The sequence below is a fragment of the Microtus oregoni genome, unplaced genomic scaffold, assembly GCF_018167655.1.
Source record: "Microtus oregoni isolate MIOR12 unplaced genomic scaffold, Mior012 000037F_ref0000500, whole genome shotgun sequence".
Lineage (NCBI taxonomy): Eukaryota > Metazoa > Chordata > Mammalia > Rodentia > Cricetidae > Microtus > Microtus oregoni.
Genome location: NW_024543096.1, coordinates 16,744,543 through 16,763,146, shown reverse-complemented (window position 1 = coordinate 16,763,146; position 18,604 = coordinate 16,744,543). Strand labels below are relative to the sequence as shown.

Here is an 18,604-nt window from a genome sequence, read left to right as displayed (position 1 = left end):
GACTCATTTTTAAAAAAATTATTTTATGAGTTTTAGTGTTTTTAGTGTTTGGCCTGTATGTACACTACTTGTGTTGCTCATGCATGTATCCATATATAACTATATCACATATATTCATTCTGTGTTAAGATCCTTATAGTGTGTCAAATTTATTCCAAATTTGCAGATTCAATGATTTCTAACAACTTGAAGACTGTATTATTAGAGTTTAAAAGAAAAACACCCAAGGCAGGCAAACTATAATACCCCGCAGCTGTCTAGAAGAGGCGAAAGGGGGAAGTCATGCTATTTAAGCCATCTTGGAGGGCATAGAGGTCAGACATGTGATAGACAAGCAGCCACAAGGCAGGGCTTGGTGGAGAGTTAGAGAGAGAGTAAGGAAGTGCAAAGTGTTAGGGAAAGCACACTTAGAACAGAGAAAGACATAAAAGTTAAGCTTTTCCAAGTAATTCAGAAAAGTAGGAAGACTTACAGAGTATATATTTTAAAACAATTATACAAAAAAAATAAATTTCAGAGAAACATGGAGGCTAGAAATAACTGGAATAAAACACTTGCTGCTCTTGCACAGAACATGGTTTAGTTCCCAGCAACCCTCATGGTGGTTCACAAAGCCCTTTACCAATTTCACGACATCTGATATCCTTTTCTGCCTACCATAAGCACCCCTCTCTGTCTCTCTCTCTCTCTCTCTCTCTCTCTCTCTCTCTCTGTCTCTCTCTCTCTCTCTCTCTCTCTCTCTCTCTCTCTCTAATAAAGGACACTGAGTATAATACCAATCAGTAGCATTTATTTAAAACAAATGACTATCTTTTTATATAGGAATGAGGATATAGCAAGTATTTCAGTATAGAAAAATGAAACAGTCAATAGAAGCAAAAGCAAAAAGTATCTATCATTACTCAGTAGTAGGACACTCTTCTTTAGAAACTTGGAAAGTAGCAAAGAGAACTCAAGGGGGAATGTGTGAATCTCCCTGGGAAGGGGAAATAGAATAGATATCCCAGGTGAACTGGAGTTAGTGGGGACAGGAATAGGAGGGATGAGGTTGGGAAAGATGGAGGGAGAGAGTACAGGGAGAGAAAACTAGAACTGAGGGGCATCTTGGGGGAAGAGCTAGAAACCTAGCACAAGGAAACTGCCAGGAATCTACAAGGGCAACCCTCAAAAAGACTCCTAGTAATAAGACATATGTAACCTGAAATAGCCATATTCTGTAACCAAGCAAGAGTTCCAGTAGAGGGACTGCAACTTCAATCCAGCCATAAAACCTTCCAACTACAATTTTTCCTGCCTGAAAGATGTGTTGGGGTAATGGTGGTGCAGAATATTGTGGGACTGGTCAACCAATGACTGATCCAGATTTAGACCCATGTCACTAGAGGGGCCCCCATCACTGAAACTGCCTGGAGTGCTAGAAACAAGAGGTTGGATAGCCCAGAGACCTAGGATAGAAACAATTACCAGTGAACAGAAAAAAAGAAAGGAAGGAAGAAAAGTCAGTGTAAGATGCCTAATGATATTCTGCTATACTCATAGATTAGTACCTAGCCCAATTGCCAATTGTCATCAGAAAGGCTTCATCCAGAAAATGATGGAAACACATGCAGAGACCCACAGCCAAATATTAAGTAGAACTTGGGGAATCCATCGGAATAGGAGGAAGAGGGAGAAAAAGGATTGTAGGAGCCAGAGCAATAAAGGACACCACAAGAAAATCCATAGACTCAACTAAGCAGTGTAGATCAAGCTTCTGTCTGGCCATAGACATTCAGTTCCAAATAAATACACAGAGGCTTATATTAATTATAAAATGATTAGCCTATTGCTTAGGCTTATTACTCACTAGCTCTTACAATTTAAATTATCCCATAATTCTCATCTATCTTTAGTCATGTAGCTTGATATCTTTTCTCAGTAAGGATTTCTCATCTTGTTTCCTGTGTGTCTAGGTAGTGACTGCGTCTCTGTTTTTCCTCTTCTCTCCTACTCTAGTTGCTACTAGTCAATCAGTGTCTTATTAAACTAATATGACTGACAAATCTTTACAATGTAGAAGAGCATTTTCCTACAGGATTTCCCCCTTTTTATTTTCAAAATAAGATACTGAATCTAATCTCTTTTGTTTAGCTTTTTTCCTGACCATTATCCATAACAACTAGCAATCAATACACTAAACAAAGACAAACATCCATATTCCATTTTTGGGGGGAATGTGGGCATGGTTTTCTAGACTACTTCCTACTGGTTGGCGGCACTGATAATCATATGGGGATCCAAAGAAAATTTAGAATTATAGTCAAGCCCTAACTGGAGTATTCTGCAAGGTTGGATCATCTCAGTTAGCAGCCTTGAAACTGTTCTGGATGTAGAGGAAATGGCAACAGAAATATTCTGAGACATCAGATCATCTGGGCCTATTGGAGATTTTTCAGGGGTCTTCCTTGATCAAACCTTATCTTTCTTAATCCAGAATGAATTTACAGTCTATCATTTCTTGTGCAAACATAAGCAGAACCCTTTCCCAAAGTAACATATCTTTTGACTTATACTTTAAAGTCAAGATATTTTTAAAATATATGGATTGGTTTAATCCAGCAGCATTTATAATAAAATGTCTTTTAGCAGGTGTTGCTCCTTTCTCAGTAGTCAAACAATTCAAATACAACAAAATGATAAACACTACCCAGATTCTCTGTGTATTTTCCATCCTTATGTGGTTTTATCTTTTATTTTTATTTTTTTAATTTTTGTTTTTTTGAGGCAAAGTTTCTCTGTGTATCTTATGTTGTCCTAGAATTTACTCTGTAGACTAGGCTGACCTTAAACTCACAGAGATCCACCTGACTCAGCCTCCCAAATTGTGGGATTAAAGGCATGTGTCACCAAACCTGACTACTCTCTTTCTTTTTAAAAGCACTTTCTCTATCATTTTTCTTTTATCTCCCAAGCTTATGTATATTTTTTAACACACTGTAAACCATTTAGAGAATTTTATTCATCTGAATCTGCCTTTTCTGTATATATCTTTCTTTTTTTCTGACCACATGAGTCTTTAATCTGCTAAGCAATATGGCTCGTATTAAAGCTGTGGCTTTGGGGGCTGCCTCCACCCCATTCTTTAGCATTTTGAGAGTTATCTTCATAGCAGAGGTACTGGTGGGAGCCTGATTTGTTGCCAGAATTCTGTAGTTATTAGGTCCATGTCAAGAAACCTAATTCCAGCTGCTTATAAACACCATTTAAGTGTTTGGTGGCTGAGACCCTTAAAAGAGCTGCCAGGTTTTTGCCACTAATACTGAATCAGGAAGCCTCTCTTAAAGGAGCCATGCCTCTGCTTGCTGCAAGCAGAGTCTACAGGAGAAAAGACAGTTACCAAGAAGCTGCACTGATTCTGTTCTTGTCTGTCTAGAACCTTTTTTATTTTAAAATCTTTCTTAGGCTGTATGTGGAAATTCTTATCCCATGTTGGGTGCTATTGGTAGATGGAAGTTTCTGTCCTGCCTGGTCCTACAGCTATTCATCCCCAAATAAACACACAGAGGCTTATATTATTTATAAAATGGTTGACCTATTGCTCAGGCTTATTATTAGCTTTTACAACTTAAATTAATTCATAATTCTTATCTATATTTAGGTATGTGGCTTGGTACCTTTTCTAAGTAAGGCATTCTCATCCTGCTTCCTTTGTGTCTGGGTAGCAACTGTGTCTCTGTCTTTCCTTTTCCCAGAATTCTCTTAGCCTGGTTGCCTGACCTATACTTCTTGCCTGGCTACTGGCCAATCAGTATTTTATTAAACCAATATGAGTGACAAATCCTTACAGGGTACAAGAATATTATTCCAAGCAAAGCCAGGCTCATAAGGGCTTAGTAACTGAACTGACAATCAGAGAGCCTATATGGGTCTGATTCAGGCCATTTGCATATGGGAACTGGGGGCTGTCTATGTTTCTTTTGCTTGCTTTTGGGTCCCTTTTCCTCCTATTTGGTTGCCTCATCTAGCATTATATGAGGGGAGGTACCTAGTCTTATTGCAACTTGATATACCATGTTTGTTTGATGTCCCTGAGAGGCCTGCCCTTTTCTGAAGGTTAAAGGAGAAGGAGTGTTTGGGGAGGAGGTTGGCAGGTGAGGAGGGAGGGAAAACTGAAGTTGGGATGTAATATATTGGAGAAAAATAAATTTAAAACAAGTTTTAAAAAGGAAACCTGGAAAGTATGTTTTTAATTTAACTTGTCTTACATATATATGAGAAACTCAGGTAATAGACCCTAAATTTTGCTTGAACTCACATATTTGCAAAGAATAACATATGCCTTTTTTAAAAATTAGATTTTTAGGTTAGCATACAGAGTATGGCTTTGATTATGGCATTTCATGTATAGGTGCCATATGTTGTTCTCATGTATTATCCTCTCCACTGCCAGCACCCTCTGGCTAGTTCCCTTCCTTATTCATGGTGACCTCTTTCTCCCTTCTTATCATATACATACATTATTTTAGTAGTCAACCTTGTGAATCTTACTACATACCTCTATTTGGAAACAAGAAAAGCATTTCATCTTACACAAGTATAACATTTTATTTTTGCCATTCTTTAAAATTAAAGCTACCACATAAAGATGATTCCCTTAAACTCATTACTGATTGCTAATGTGACATATTCAGTTTGATCATCTGGTGAAAAATATACTCAAAACTAAATAGATTATCTTGACACTTGCTCTTGGCACAATAAAAGGGAACCATGTATTTTCAAGTGTAAGGTCTACATATTACCACATTGTGAGGTTGAGATGCCAGAAAAGCTAGAAATTTTTTATTATTGTTTATTTAAACCAAGAACATTTTGTTATTTGGTTGGTATAGTATATGAAATTTGAATATAGAAGGACCAAATACAAAGCATATCTGAAATGTAGAACCTAATGATGCTGGCATTTTCCCAATATCTTCTTCCTGAATACAACATATGGTATATATAGTGTAATATATATGCAATTACAGGAACATTCGGTTTGCAAAAAAACCCACAACCTCAGATATAGTGTGTCCAGGCCATAGCATTTTCTAGAACTTTTAAAATGAAACTCATGAAAGCATGAAGCCAGCAATACCAAATGTAGACAATTTTAGGTGGGCACTGGTATAATGAGCCTAAAAACTAATGACAGGACTTTAAAAAATCACTACAATGGCATATAGAAGCAGATAGATTACACAAAACATTCTTGTAATAAAATAGCTATTCTTAGCAGCTCCTTTTAAATTTTCTTTAGGACAGATAACTAAAAAGCATATGATGTATAACAAAAAAAGTTTGATTTTTTTCTTGTTTAGAAAGCAAGTCATGGTAATACCTGATAAAATTCATGTATTTATAAAAATAAAACTGTTCAATTAATAAAATTAATTCTGATGGTAGAATTTAGAGCTGTTCAACGGGTGTGTATATTAAACTGGAGGACACTGGCAAGCAATCACCATGTAAAAATAAATAAGGACTCTGGACACTGCCAGCACATGGTCAGGTCTGTGCCCGAGGTGACTGACATCCAGTTTTTGCAATTCTCATTTCAGTTGCCACTGACAGTAAAACGTCACTGTCCATCATTCCGAATCAGCCTTTCTACCTCCTTAACTTTGGTGAAGAGGCATGTGTGAGTGGACAATGGGCACAAAGAACAACACACATTTCATGCTTAATGGTCACACAGCAAGTGACCACAGCCTGTGCCCTCCAAGGAAAACGGAAATTGTGAAGATCGTTTTATTTTTCTATTTTTTTAATTTTATTTTTCCATTCAAAAATGGAGCACCGGACTGAGCTCTTAAGATCCAAATGAGGAGCAGAAGGAGGGAGAACATGAGCAAGGAAGTCAGGACCACGAGGGGTGCACCCACCCACTGTGACAGTGGAACTGATCTATTGGGAGATCACCAAGGCCAGCAGGACTGGGACTGAATAAGCATGGGATGAAACCGAACTTTCTGAACATGGTGGACAATGAAGGCTGATGAGAAGCCAAGGACAATGGCACTAGGTTTCGATCCTAATACATGAACTGGCTTTGTTCTGGATGCTCACCCTCCTGGACCTGGATAGAGGTGGGAGGACCTTGGACTACCCGCAGGGCAGGGAATCTGGACTGCTCTTCATTCTCGAGAGGGAGGGGGAATGGAGTGGGGGGGGGAGGAGGAAAGGGGGAGAGGAGTGAGGGGAGGGGCGATGTGTGGGAGGAGGGGGAGGGAAATGGGAAATGGGGAGGAGACGGAAATTTTTTTTCAACAACTAAAAAAAAATAAACAAAATAAATAAATAAATAAATAAAAATTTCTACTTCTTCCCCTTCTTCCATTCCCCTTCTGCTCCCCCACTCACCCTTCACCCTCCCCTTCCAGTCTTAAGAGAAGGCAGGGTACCCTGCCCTGTGGGAAGTCCAAGGCCCTCCCACTCCATCCAGGCCTAGGAAGGTGCGCATCCAAATAGACTATGGTCCCAAAAAGTCAGTACATGAACTCTTTAGTGAACTCTAGCCATAAACAAAGGACATTGAGCCTGTAGTTCACAAGCCTAGAGAAGCCAAATAATAAGGAGAACCCAAAGAAAAACATATATAGATCCTCCTGGAAATTGGAAGCAGATAAGATCGCCAGGCAAAAGTTGGGAGCATGGGGGTGGGGGTGGGGTGGGGAGAAGGGGAGAGGGGGAGAGAAAAGGGAGAAGGGAAGGATGTGAGAGCTTGGGAGAATAGGAGGATTAAAATGGAGGAAGGGCAAAGATCCTTTTATAAATGCTCTCTCCTCTATGGAGATCCTAGCTTCTAATGTCCCCCCCCCCCTGAGTTGGAGGGGGTAAAACAGGGGTGTTAAAGGAATGGAGGAGGGCAATGGAACCAAATGCATGGAAGGAGGCAAGGGGACGGAACAGGAGGGTAGTGGAGAAGAGTGAGGAGGAAAATCAACAAAACAAATTCTCTTTGAAAATTCCATATGAAACTTAACAGTGTGTAGACTAGTCAAAAGCTCATAATTAAGGAAGATTTGTTTTCTTCAGAGGCAGAAGTGGAAACATAAGGAAATCGGGACCTAGACACTTGTCACCATGCTCAGCAAGTCTTGCTCCCAGGCCCCCGCGTGCCATTAGTTTTATTTATTGGTATCACATGTCTAGCTCTTGTTGTTTTTGGCACCTTGTGAGCTCTAACTCTGAGTTATTCACTCTGTCTCTGACACCTCTGTGACTTTCTTCTCTCTGCTTTCAGGACTTATTTCAAAGTGATTCTTATAGATCATAAATTGACCTTCAACTGATCTCACTGCTGTATCCAACAGGCCTGTTGTCAACTTTCTTTGACCCTCAGATAGCCTAGGTACACATTCTCCATTCCTCTGCCACCTTCACTTTTCTTAATTTCTGCTTAAATGGCTTGCCTCTCAATATAACATTGTTTCTTAAAGTTAATCATGATCTTTTAAAAGTTCTTCCCTTAATTTTGTTGGATCTCTTTTCTCCTCTAAAGATCTGTGGTACATTCTTGTCCTTATATTCTACAACCGTCATCACTTTTGCCTTACCTTTTAAACCTCCAGGCCCACAATAATATCCATTTCTTTAACTTTATGCTAGCTACATTATCCGGGGCTCAGTCCTTGATTCTCAAGACTTTTCTCTCTATATGAAAAAATATTCAGCTGTGTTTTTCAGCTTAAATACCTAAGAAACTCCTACCTAAGTTGCAAGAACAGTTGGTGCCTTTCTATTACAGCTTTTACCTGTTTTATTTGTTCCACATCTTCTCTCTCAGACAGTTTATTGACATTGTACTTAAACTGTATCACATTAGTAAGACCTGGGTGACTTTTCTGGCTTTTTACAACTATCAATCTGGTTTCAAAAAAAAAAATGTTTCAAAGCTTTAGTGACTCTCCACACCCTGGGCATGATGATTTCTATGTGAGCAACTTCCCTACCCTTCTCCTCAATACCTTCCCCAAAGTTCATATCAAAGTGAGATATTCATTTGGTGTGGCACCTTAAAATTCCGTACCAATATCTCAACACACCAATCATCTTTTTATTATGTCCTTCTATGTCCTGTTTTATATAATAAGGTGTTTGAGGTAAGAATATTATTCACTATGCTTATACTAGCTTCTAGTATAGTGTGACTAGCACTTAAATTATCACTGGTTTGAGACTACAACCAGAGATAATTATGTATCATAACAGAGATATCCAAAAGTTCTACTTTCTGTTCAATGAACACAATAATGACATGTCTTAGCAGGTCAAGGTGCTTACACCAAGTCTGACAACCTGAGTTTAATGTCCAGAAATAGAAAAAAGATGCTTCCAAGCTGTCCTATTATTGCCACATGTGCCTTCTAGCAATGTGACTTTTTTCTGCTTCTTCCTGAGTGTCCAGGACATCCACCTATTTCCTTCATGGCCTTATTCACAATACCATCAATATTATTTTTATTTGGAAAATTATTCTACATGTAAATCTTGAATTTTCTTGTTTCCAAATAGAGGTATCTTGTTTGAAGCTTTCTCCAACGACCAAAAACAAAACAAAGAAATGTTAAAAACTAAGAACCATGTCATTTAAAAAATGAATCATTTTCTCACTCTTTAAAAGTTATAATATTAAACTATTATTATGTAATTTTGACAGTGGATTTCCAGCAATAAGGAAATATTTATAGTATCTGAGCTATATCTAAGTGGTGGCTAGAATAGAGGCTAAAGTGCCTGATGAAGAGCCCATCACTTCAAACATCTGCTCTGTGAACTTCCGGTGGAACAAAATCCTAAAATTAAATAAAAGTACTAATACAACAATTCCTGATTTTTAGTATACCAAATTAGAAAGCTGCAATTCATTTTCAGTCTTGATGTATTATCTTCTTCAACAATTAATACTTCAATAGCTTTATCACAAACATCCAAAAACAAAATTAAACCTTAAGTGTGTTGGTTTTCATCTGTTTTAAATCACAATTTCAAATATCAAACTACTACAACTTAGAATTGAGGAGTTTCTCTCACTTAGTTACTTTAAATCTGAACTTAAAAGAAGAGCAAAATGATACAGTCTGGAAAAACAAAACCAATCTGTATTTATATTGACTTGGTTAATTATGTGTTTATTTTATGAAACACTTGACAAACAGAGCTTTAGAACGATGTTCTTGGCAGAGATGCTGTAACAAGAACCCAAGAATCAGATGTGTAGCTGATTAGATGACTTAAAATCCTATTCAGCTCTGAAAGTCCAGGACGTAGGGTCATGAATCGATTTAAGGCACACTCTATGCTGACTAAGGTCATCATATTTCTTAAACAATAGCAATATTTGTGAGAAGAGCCTGGCAGCCAAGAGCAGAAATTGGACTTACGAGTACTGAGTCAGCAGTTCCAAATCGTTGTGCATATTGATTGGATAGGCTTCACTAAGTTCAAACAACTTTTCCAGGGCTTCATAGATAAAGATGATGCAAATAAGAGAAGCAAAAGCTTCTTCAGTAAACCGAGTAATATAGCAGACAAGGGAACTCGCATCAGTGGCCACCAGGATGATACACAGGGTTGCAGTCCAAAGCCCAATGCTGGCTCGTAAAGACAAGTATGATAGCCCGTATTCTCTAGGAAAAAGAGGAAAGTGTGGGAAGAAGGTCATTTTGCAGCTTGCCACTTTTGAAATAAGTTTAAATAAGCCCAATTTAGGAAGAAAAAGTGAGCAAATTCACATCCCTCAAGTCTCTGAGTTCAAGATGTTGCCTATATAGAAATACAAAGGAACAAATTAATGGAGGTTTCTTGGTGCTTAAAACTGAATCTCGTTTATTATAAATATTGAATGTATGATATATGCACAAATCTTTTGACTTTTCCTTCATTTCCACTGAGAGACAAAAATGACAGACTGAATCATACCAGCCAATTTCACTTCTCTCCACCGACCTCCAAAAGTGATGTTGGATGAAGAAATAAAAAAACAGCAGTAAAAAAGCATATAGTAGAGAAGAGTCATAATACTTACTTGCAAAATTTAAACAAAATCTTTTCAAACACCAAAACAGGTCCTGTACTGCCTAATATGGTAAGGGGCTGTCCACCAAAAAGAGAATAGGCTATCCCGGTCATAGATGCTCCAAACAGTGATTCGATTGCACTCTGTAAAAACAACATGAATTCCCTCATCTAAACAGGCAGACATTGTAATATATATAAACATTTCAGATACGGTGGTTCACATTTTCACCCTTCACCATGTTAGGCCTAGCAAATGCAGACAGAATATGGGAAATAAGGCTGAAAAAATGGCACATGAGGGTAGAAAATCAGTGATCAGTGATGGCAACTGGGAAGTAGGATCTAGACCTTCTTGCTTCATCTTTTATCACTTCACGAATTATTTAAATGTTGTCATAATCAGTGTCTGAACAGAAGGATGGCAAAAATTTTTGAAAAATGGACTTAACCTAAAACTGATAGAAAATTTTAGATCAAGGGATGTGGCATCATGCCGTAGCCTTGTAAAAGACTCAAAATAAATGTTTCTAAGATATTCTCTTCCCAGATCACCAGCTCCACTAGACATCCAGTATATTCATAGGAAGTTTGTTTGCTGAACCGTGTATCAAATCCCCAATACCCGAATTCCAATTCTCACTTACATAACTACAAATCTTTAAAAAAAAAACAGACTAAGATTCAAAGTTCAGAGAAAAGCATAATACATACTATACGACCTTCAGTTGCTTCTCCCAACAGTCCTCCAAACGTGATGACTGGAGACATGCACGCACAGTAGAGAAACAGGAAAGATGCTAAACACTGCAGGCTGAAAGCGTCTCTGAAGTCACTCCAGAAGAATGGAGCTTTTCTTTTGATATCTAATATAAGTCCCCCAAAAATCCTAAGACATGGGGGAAAACACAACAGTGAAACCCAAAGATAAAAAGCACATAAGTCAAAATGTGCACTTGTTCTGTTGCCCGGTCACAGTAATATTTCCATCAGCAGAGATGAGACCCATATCAGCCTACCACGTTGCTGCATAATGACTTACAGGGATAGCTTTGCACTACTACATTAACCCGAAAAGTGTGCCTACAATTAAAAACCATCAGGCTTTCTCAAGATCCAGGGATTCATCAATCAAATTTCAAATGAGATTCATGGGTTATTCCAATGTCTGTGTCATTTTTTCATTAACCCACACCATCTAAACTCAGATCCCCACTGTCAACGATGGAAGTGTTGGCTAATACTTTGCACTTAATTTAGCATAGCAGAAAGTGAGACAGAGACACGTGGTCTTTGTGAAAGCTAGTAGTAAAAATCACTTTAAAGAGAATAAAGTCGTGTTCAATCACGACTCCAGTCACCTAGTCCCTCTGCCAAAAAAACCCTGCCTCAACAAAACATTGCCTAAGGGAACAGCTAAGTCTAAATGGGCATATGCATAACAACATTCATTAGAGACATATAGACTCTGAGGTTGTTTTTAGTTTTAGAAAACTAAGAGGTTAACCTAATACATAAAACTAGATAAATGTTATTTTGATGTACTATTGTCAACACACATTCTAACACTCATCAATTATAAGACAATAAGGCCTTTTCTGGAAATAATTCACTTATTCCAAATATGACACCTTGAAACACTTCAAAGGGCTGCGTTTTCGGTTCAGGAGCTTTAATTGTAAGTTGATCTTTAAAATCTGAGTACTAATGTTCTTTACTGTATTAGGAATAAGAATATTAAATATTAAAGTAGGTATTCTCATTATTTGAATATTTGATAACATTAAAATTTAGTATTTGATATTAAAAGTTCATTTTATTCTATGGAATAAAGATGTGATCTTAAAGTAAGACTGCAATGTTGTTCCTATGTGAAAGTCAATAATTAAAAAATACATTTTAAAGCTGGAGAGGATGGCACATGACAATAAGCTCAGCACTCCAGAGGCAGGAGGCAGGAGGCAGGTTTGTGAGTTTGAAGCCAATCAGGAACATACAGCAAAACGTTGTCTCAAATGAGCAATAAAGCAAAACCTGTGAGGTTCCAGAATTCTGATATTATAATGAATGTTCTTGGATCATAAAATTAGACTTTTGTTATTTTATAATTATTCTTTGTAGTGTTATCCTAAAAGTTATGGTTTACATAAGAACCAACTTTACTTGACCTTGAAATTATACTAAAAGTAACTTATTTTTCATTTCTAGTTTTTTTTTTGGGCATATCTGTGACTTGTCAGAGGACAATTTGAGGGAATCAATTCTCTCCTTGTACCATGTGGGTTCTGGGGATGACTTGGGTGGTCAGGCTCAGCACTGAGCCCTTTATTTCCTTTAATTCCTCTGATCTGATGGAGACATAATTGTATATTAGTAACTATCTAATGACATATGAGTGTAAAAATCACTGCCTAATGATTTCTCCAACCAGAAAAGATTGAGACAAATAAAATTCTGAGACATTTGAAACTCAGAGACACTTCCAGAGAACACATGGACTGTGTACATATACAAACTTCTCATAATTCATATGGTAAAACATGAGCATGTTAATGTTGAATAGTTTCTATTTCTGAATAATATGTTATCTTGTCAAAGTACAAAGTTCAGAGTAGATTTATTCTACTAGCATCATTTATGATTTATATCCTACCTAGTTCTAAAAATAATTTGAGATATTTATGAACTATTAATTAGTAAGTAATATTTATAGCTTTGGTAGCATTTTATATTCAACCATGGCTTTGTAATTATTCACTTATTAGATCATACATTAATCTGAATAGTTGTTATATAGCTGTGTAATAAATGTGCTTTTATCGGTAAAAGTCTAAATCCAGAAGTGGGAGTTCGTTACAGAAGAAAGTGCAAGAGCAGCCCAGATGTGCACCAGCAACTCCAGGAGAGCAGATGAGTAATGGACACTTCAAGTCATGTCAGCAACAGAATCTGTGGAAGAACTCTGGAGAAGCGAAGATACCGGATATTGGTGACCTGGGAGGATTTAGGAAGCAGTAAGGAAGGTGAACTCGAAAAAAAATCTAAGCTATGCGGCATGTTACACCTGAGAGAAAAAAAAAATATATACCACCACCAAAAATCAAAAGACTGTATTTGAAAGCATGAAAGCAAACAGAATGAGTAACAGATCTTCCAGCGAAGGGAGAAGGGAAACTTGAACCATCTAAAAATAGGTACGAAGCCAAGGGAGATGCTAAAGGACATTTCCTCAGAGACAAACAGTGATAAAGGGAAAACACAGAATTAAAATACAGAATTGTAAGGGACAGAAACGTCAGCTCAGTGGGCATACTGCAAGCAGTACAGAAAACGGCCCGAGGGGAGGGCCACCATTCCTACAGAGCCTTGGCAATGTCTTTAATTCTAGGGAGGCTGTCCACACAAGTTCCCCGAAGAGACATCCACCCAAGGGTTTCTGATTTTCTCCTCACACATTGCTTGCAGAAAGACAAGCTGTCAAAAACCCATAAAAAAAAACATTTTATGAAATAAATTGAAGCTTTCATCTCTTCAAAGGTGTGTGATTAGAAAAATAAATCATAATAGCTCTTTCAAATCACAGGCATAGTAAACAATAAAACTACCATTATACATACCCTACTAGTATCTAATGAGGTAAGGTCTATAGGACTTAATTCTTGGTATATAGTTTTATTTCCATCTTGAACTTGAAACTTTCAACAAGATGTTTTGGAAGCTTCAAGTGACAGTTTTCTTAGATTCATTCTAAGACTCTGTGAATGTATTTTATGCTTCATAAAATGAAAGGCTACAATAAGGTGGAATTGTGTAGCCACTTTTCTGTTTTAACAGTAGTGACAACAATTATTTCAGAGACATCAAATTAATTGGCATTTCACTAACAAAGAGTAGCTATTAAAAGTATAAAATAAATTAGGTCTAGAAACAACAATTCCTGCCAGATGAGAATGACACACATTTGAGTCCCATACGAGTGGTTCCCACTAACCTTCCAGTTCGCTGGAGCTCAGGTCCACTATGTCCTCCATGGGGCTCAGCTTCTCCATGAGCTGCTGTTCCATTCGGCACAGCAGGAATCTTCCTCTTCTCCTGCAGGGAAGTTTTTGTTGGTGCATATTTTGTTGCAATGCCAGACATTAATGACAAAAACTCCTTTTTTTCCTCCGGTAAAGTCATGTGTAGAAGGGCTAAGATGACAGGTTCTGTGAAAATCCATCCAATCCCCTAAAGCTTTTATTCTTCCTCATCACTGAGGAAGACAACAGTTCCTATTTTATAATATGGTTTAACTTGATGAATGATGGGCATTTTTATTTTTTACACCTACCAGTTTTTGGGTGCCCTAGTTGGTGTCGTACATTGATATCTATCTGCAGTTGCAAAGATACACAGAAAATGTCAGTGTAATAGGGCTGGGGTACATACAGCTCACTGGAAATGTGATTGTCTATCATGTCTTAAGGCCCGGATTTAATTTCTACCATAAAAGAAAGAGAAGGAAAAAAAGTATGTATAATTTTCTTTTTTTAAGTATTATTGCCTTTACTCCTCTAGATCATGTCTTTCTAGAAAGGGAAATTTATGCTATAAGTCTTCATGACTCATAAACACAATATTATTACAAAAGGAAGTTTCTTCTTGAACAAAACGCAAATCAACTGAGGTTTTATGTAAGTGTTATATTCCTTCAGATTAATTCCACTTACTTTTGTCACCTACAGAGATATTTGAAATAAATCAGAAAATACTTCCTAAAATTCTACCACTGGTCATATTATTACTTTAAAGTGCTTAAAAGAATAATAAAGAACTTTTAAGTTGCATAATTAAATTTTCTCCTTGACTATCATTCCAAACAAGAATGAGTATGAATGTGAAGCACAAAAGTGATACGTTAGTGTATCGTATGCACAATTATATATGTTTCACACATGACAAAATGTATTTTGTGTGTTAAGCACAATTACAAAAGTTCATTATTTAGTATTTCTACCATTTCTGCAGGTATATGTTAAGATGCACTAGAATAAATCTTAAAGATAAAAGAGAAGATATATTTTAACTGATGAGGGGTTTGTCTTCACAGGTAATTATAAAACATTTATAAAAATGATCTAAGAGTGGCCATCACTACATACTTCCAATTACATGTTATAACTTCTATTGTTCTCAGAAAACGTGATATTATCTGGTCATTTGTGGGATAATAGCCTTTGGATAATTTAACTTTTGCTTTGTAAGTTTAAAGAACCATATGTTGATAAAATAGATAAGCAATTAATATATTAACCATTCTAAAGCACGTGTTTTCTCAAGGAGTAAAATGCATTGAAAAATGTAATGTGAATAATTAATATCAATAAAAATCTTTAAGAACTAGAACAAGTAGAACATTAAGAGGAGATATATGGATCCACCAGGAAAGGGGAAGATCTCCTTAGTAAATTGACAACATGGAAGGGAGGTGGAAGGGGAGTAGGGGGATAAGAAGGGGAGGGAGGAAAAGAACATGAGGGATCCAGAAGGTCAAGTTAGGTGAAGGACAGTGAGGGAGAACAAGGAAAGGGATACCTTGACAGAGGGAGCCATTATGGGATTAGTGAGAAACTAGGTACTAGGAAAATTCTCAGGAATCCATAAAAATAACCCCTGTTAAGAATCGGTACTTTAACTGCCCTTCCCCTGTAATCAGATTGATGACTACCTTAGTTGCCATCATAGACCCTTCATTCAGTAACTGATGGAAGCAGATGCAGAGATCCACAGCTAAGCACTGGACTGAACTCCTGAGTCTAGTCATAGAGAGGGAGGAGCAATATTATGAGCAAAGGGGTCAAGGTCATGACAGGGATACCCACAGAAACAACTGACCCTAGCAAATGGGAGCTCATTGACTCCAGACTGGGGAACCTGCATAAGACAGAATTGGGCCCTCTGAATGTGGCTTAGGCAGTTTGTGGGGCCACTGACAGTGGAACTAGTATTTATCCCCAGTGCATGAACTGGCTCTTTGGACCCATTCCTAAGGAGGAATACCTTGCTCAACCTAGAAACAAGGGGAAGGGCCTTGGTCCTGCCTCAAGTGTTGTGACAGACTTTTTTGACTCCCCATGGGAGGCCTCACCCTCTCTGAGGGGAATGGATAGGAGATGTAGTGGGTAGAAAATAGGAGCAGGAAGAAGGAAAGAGAGGGAACTGAGATTGATACGTAAAATATTTTTTTTTAAAGGAAGAGATAGAACCTACTTTAGTCCTGGCACAAACATGTATTTTGTGTGTGTATGTGTGTGTGTGTGTGTGTGAAAGACTTCTAAGGCTTGTAGAGTATATATTCTCACAGGAAATACAGAAATTTTAAAAAATTAAATATTTAATTCTACAGTATGTAGGAAGAAGGAGATCCATGGAAATGAAAAATGTTTGCACAGAACACCAGTTGACTGAGGTAACTGAGGGAAGGCAAGAGTGGCAATTATAAACTGAGTTTTCAAATAGGCCCTGTGGAAAGGACCACTTAAGAAAACTCGAGGGAGGTGAGAGAAACAGGCATGCTAAATAACTGGAGGATACCAAGGAAGAAAGAAAAGCCAGGGCTATAGACTTGAGGGTCAGAATGCCTGGAAGATTTGAAGATTACCATGAACTAAGAAAAGAGTAGAGATAAAGTTCCACAAGAAAAGATAGGTGATGATATAGAGATTTAATAAGACAGTATTATCTATATGATAATAAGTATATCTCTCTGGCTTTTATTCTCCAGAAAATGAAAAATATTCACAAGGTTTTAAAGAAAAAGCTGATCGAACAAAACATGGAATTACTTTGGCTATGATGTTGAGGAGAGATTCCAGGACACAGAACAAAGCAACCAGTTAGGGAGCTATTTCAGAAATCCATGAGAAAGGTGATAAAAGGTTGAATGAAGGCAGTCACAGGGAGAAATAGTATAAGTATTGATAAATATTGAAGGCAAAGTCAACAGAATTCTCTGGAAGAATGGATATAAGGTATAAGACAAAATAATGGATCGATTAGGCCTGATCAATTATAAAAATGTATTTAGCTATTAACTAAGAATGAAAGATACTATAATTAATTTTGAGGAAAACTCATAGACCTTTAGATATTCCTGGAAACAGATCATATGCTGCTTGTCCTAAAACTGTAATTAAAAAATAGAGAAAGATAAAGAAATGAGACTATATACAATTTGGCTTAAACTTTCAAAATGTTCAGTTTAAATGTCTATCAAATACTTAAATGGAGACAGCAGATAGGAAGATGAATAACACTTGAGTTCAGTTTAGAAAATAAGTTTGGAGTTTTGGAAAAAAAGGTTTAAAATCCTGAGATTTGTTTATATTACTAAGAATATAAGTATAGACAGCAGGAACTGTGATTAGAGAGAAGATGGTTATGGTCAAAGTCGTAGTTTCAACACAAGGAAATCATAGAGAAAATGGAAGAACCAGAAAACAAAAATGATGTAGGAGTTCCTTCTGTGTGCTGTGATTGCTATTAATGAATAAAAAAATTGCCTTGGTCTGTTGATAGGGCAGAACTTAGGTAGATGGAGAAAGCTGGACTGAATGCTGGGAAAAGGAAGGCGGAGAGAGGGACACCATTGATCTGTCCCCAGAGTCAGATATGCCGAATCTTTGCTGGTAAGCCACTGCCATGTGGTGATATACAGATTAATAGAAATGAGTTAAATTAATATAAGAGTTAGCCAATAAGAAGCTAGAGCTAATGGGCCAAGGAATGTTTTATTTAATATAGTTTTTGTGTGGTTATTTTGGGGCTGAGCAGCTAGGAACTAAGTAGCAGCCTCCTCCTACACAAAAACTGGATAGGACTGACCCCAGAGGCTGTAGAAACATCAAAAGACTGTTGTTTAGGACCAAAGCAAAGAAAGTACACCAAAGATAAGGGCATAACAAAGTCTATCAAATGTTGCTATTCCTGAATTAAGTGCAATATAGAGCAATAGGTTAGCACAGATTTTATTCATTGTGCATGGCACTAGTGGAAATAGCTAGTGCATTAAAGTGGAGAGGGAGACATATAATATAGATAACTCCTCTACAACATACAAAATACACAACTGATAATAGTAACAATTTCAAAGCAATTATACATTAAAAGATTGTGGCTTGGAAGTATGCTAATAAAATGATATAAGAGGTCATAGGACTGACATAATGATGAAAGAGAAAGAGCTTTGACAGAGCAAATCCTTCAGTAGATGCTTAGCGTGGGATCTGGCACACAAATGGAATGCTGGCTTCCATCAGCGAGGCAGGGAAGGCTGAGCTGTCAGAGGAACGTGCTGGTCAGAATCCACAGAAAGTGTTTCTGATTGTTTCAAATTTTTAATAAAACTGAGAAAAAGGAACCATGTAGCATGGAGGGTCACAGAGGGCATGTTAAGAATTTGAGAGAGAACAGATGAGAAATGTTCACTTAAAAAGTATGACTAGCCTTGGGAGGGATGGGATGATGAACATGGAGCATGAAGGGCTCATTTGAGCGCTATGATCACTAAGTCAAAGAAGTCATA

General features: G+C 37.3%; 1 protein-coding gene across 6 annotated transcripts in view; it reads right to left on the bottom strand.

The window, feature by feature from the left end:
- The window catches only part of Slc4a10 (solute carrier family 4 member 10), a 228,877-nt gene that overhangs the window by 54,267 nt on the left and 156,006 nt on the right, over positions 1-18,604 (bottom strand). For all 6 annotated transcript variants that reach the window (XM_041631596.1, XM_041631597.1, XM_041631599.1 and 3 more), the window contains 4 exons: positions 14,033-14,133; positions 10,756-10,930; positions 10,052-10,185; positions 9,408-9,653 (listed from right to left, as the gene is read on the bottom strand). In XM_041631596.1, the coding sequence (XP_041487530.1) occupies positions 9,408-9,653; positions 10,052-10,185; positions 10,756-10,930; positions 14,033-14,133 (656 nt within the window). The remainder of the gene's footprint in view (positions 1-9,407; positions 9,654-10,051; positions 10,186-10,755; positions 10,931-14,032; positions 14,134-18,604) is intronic.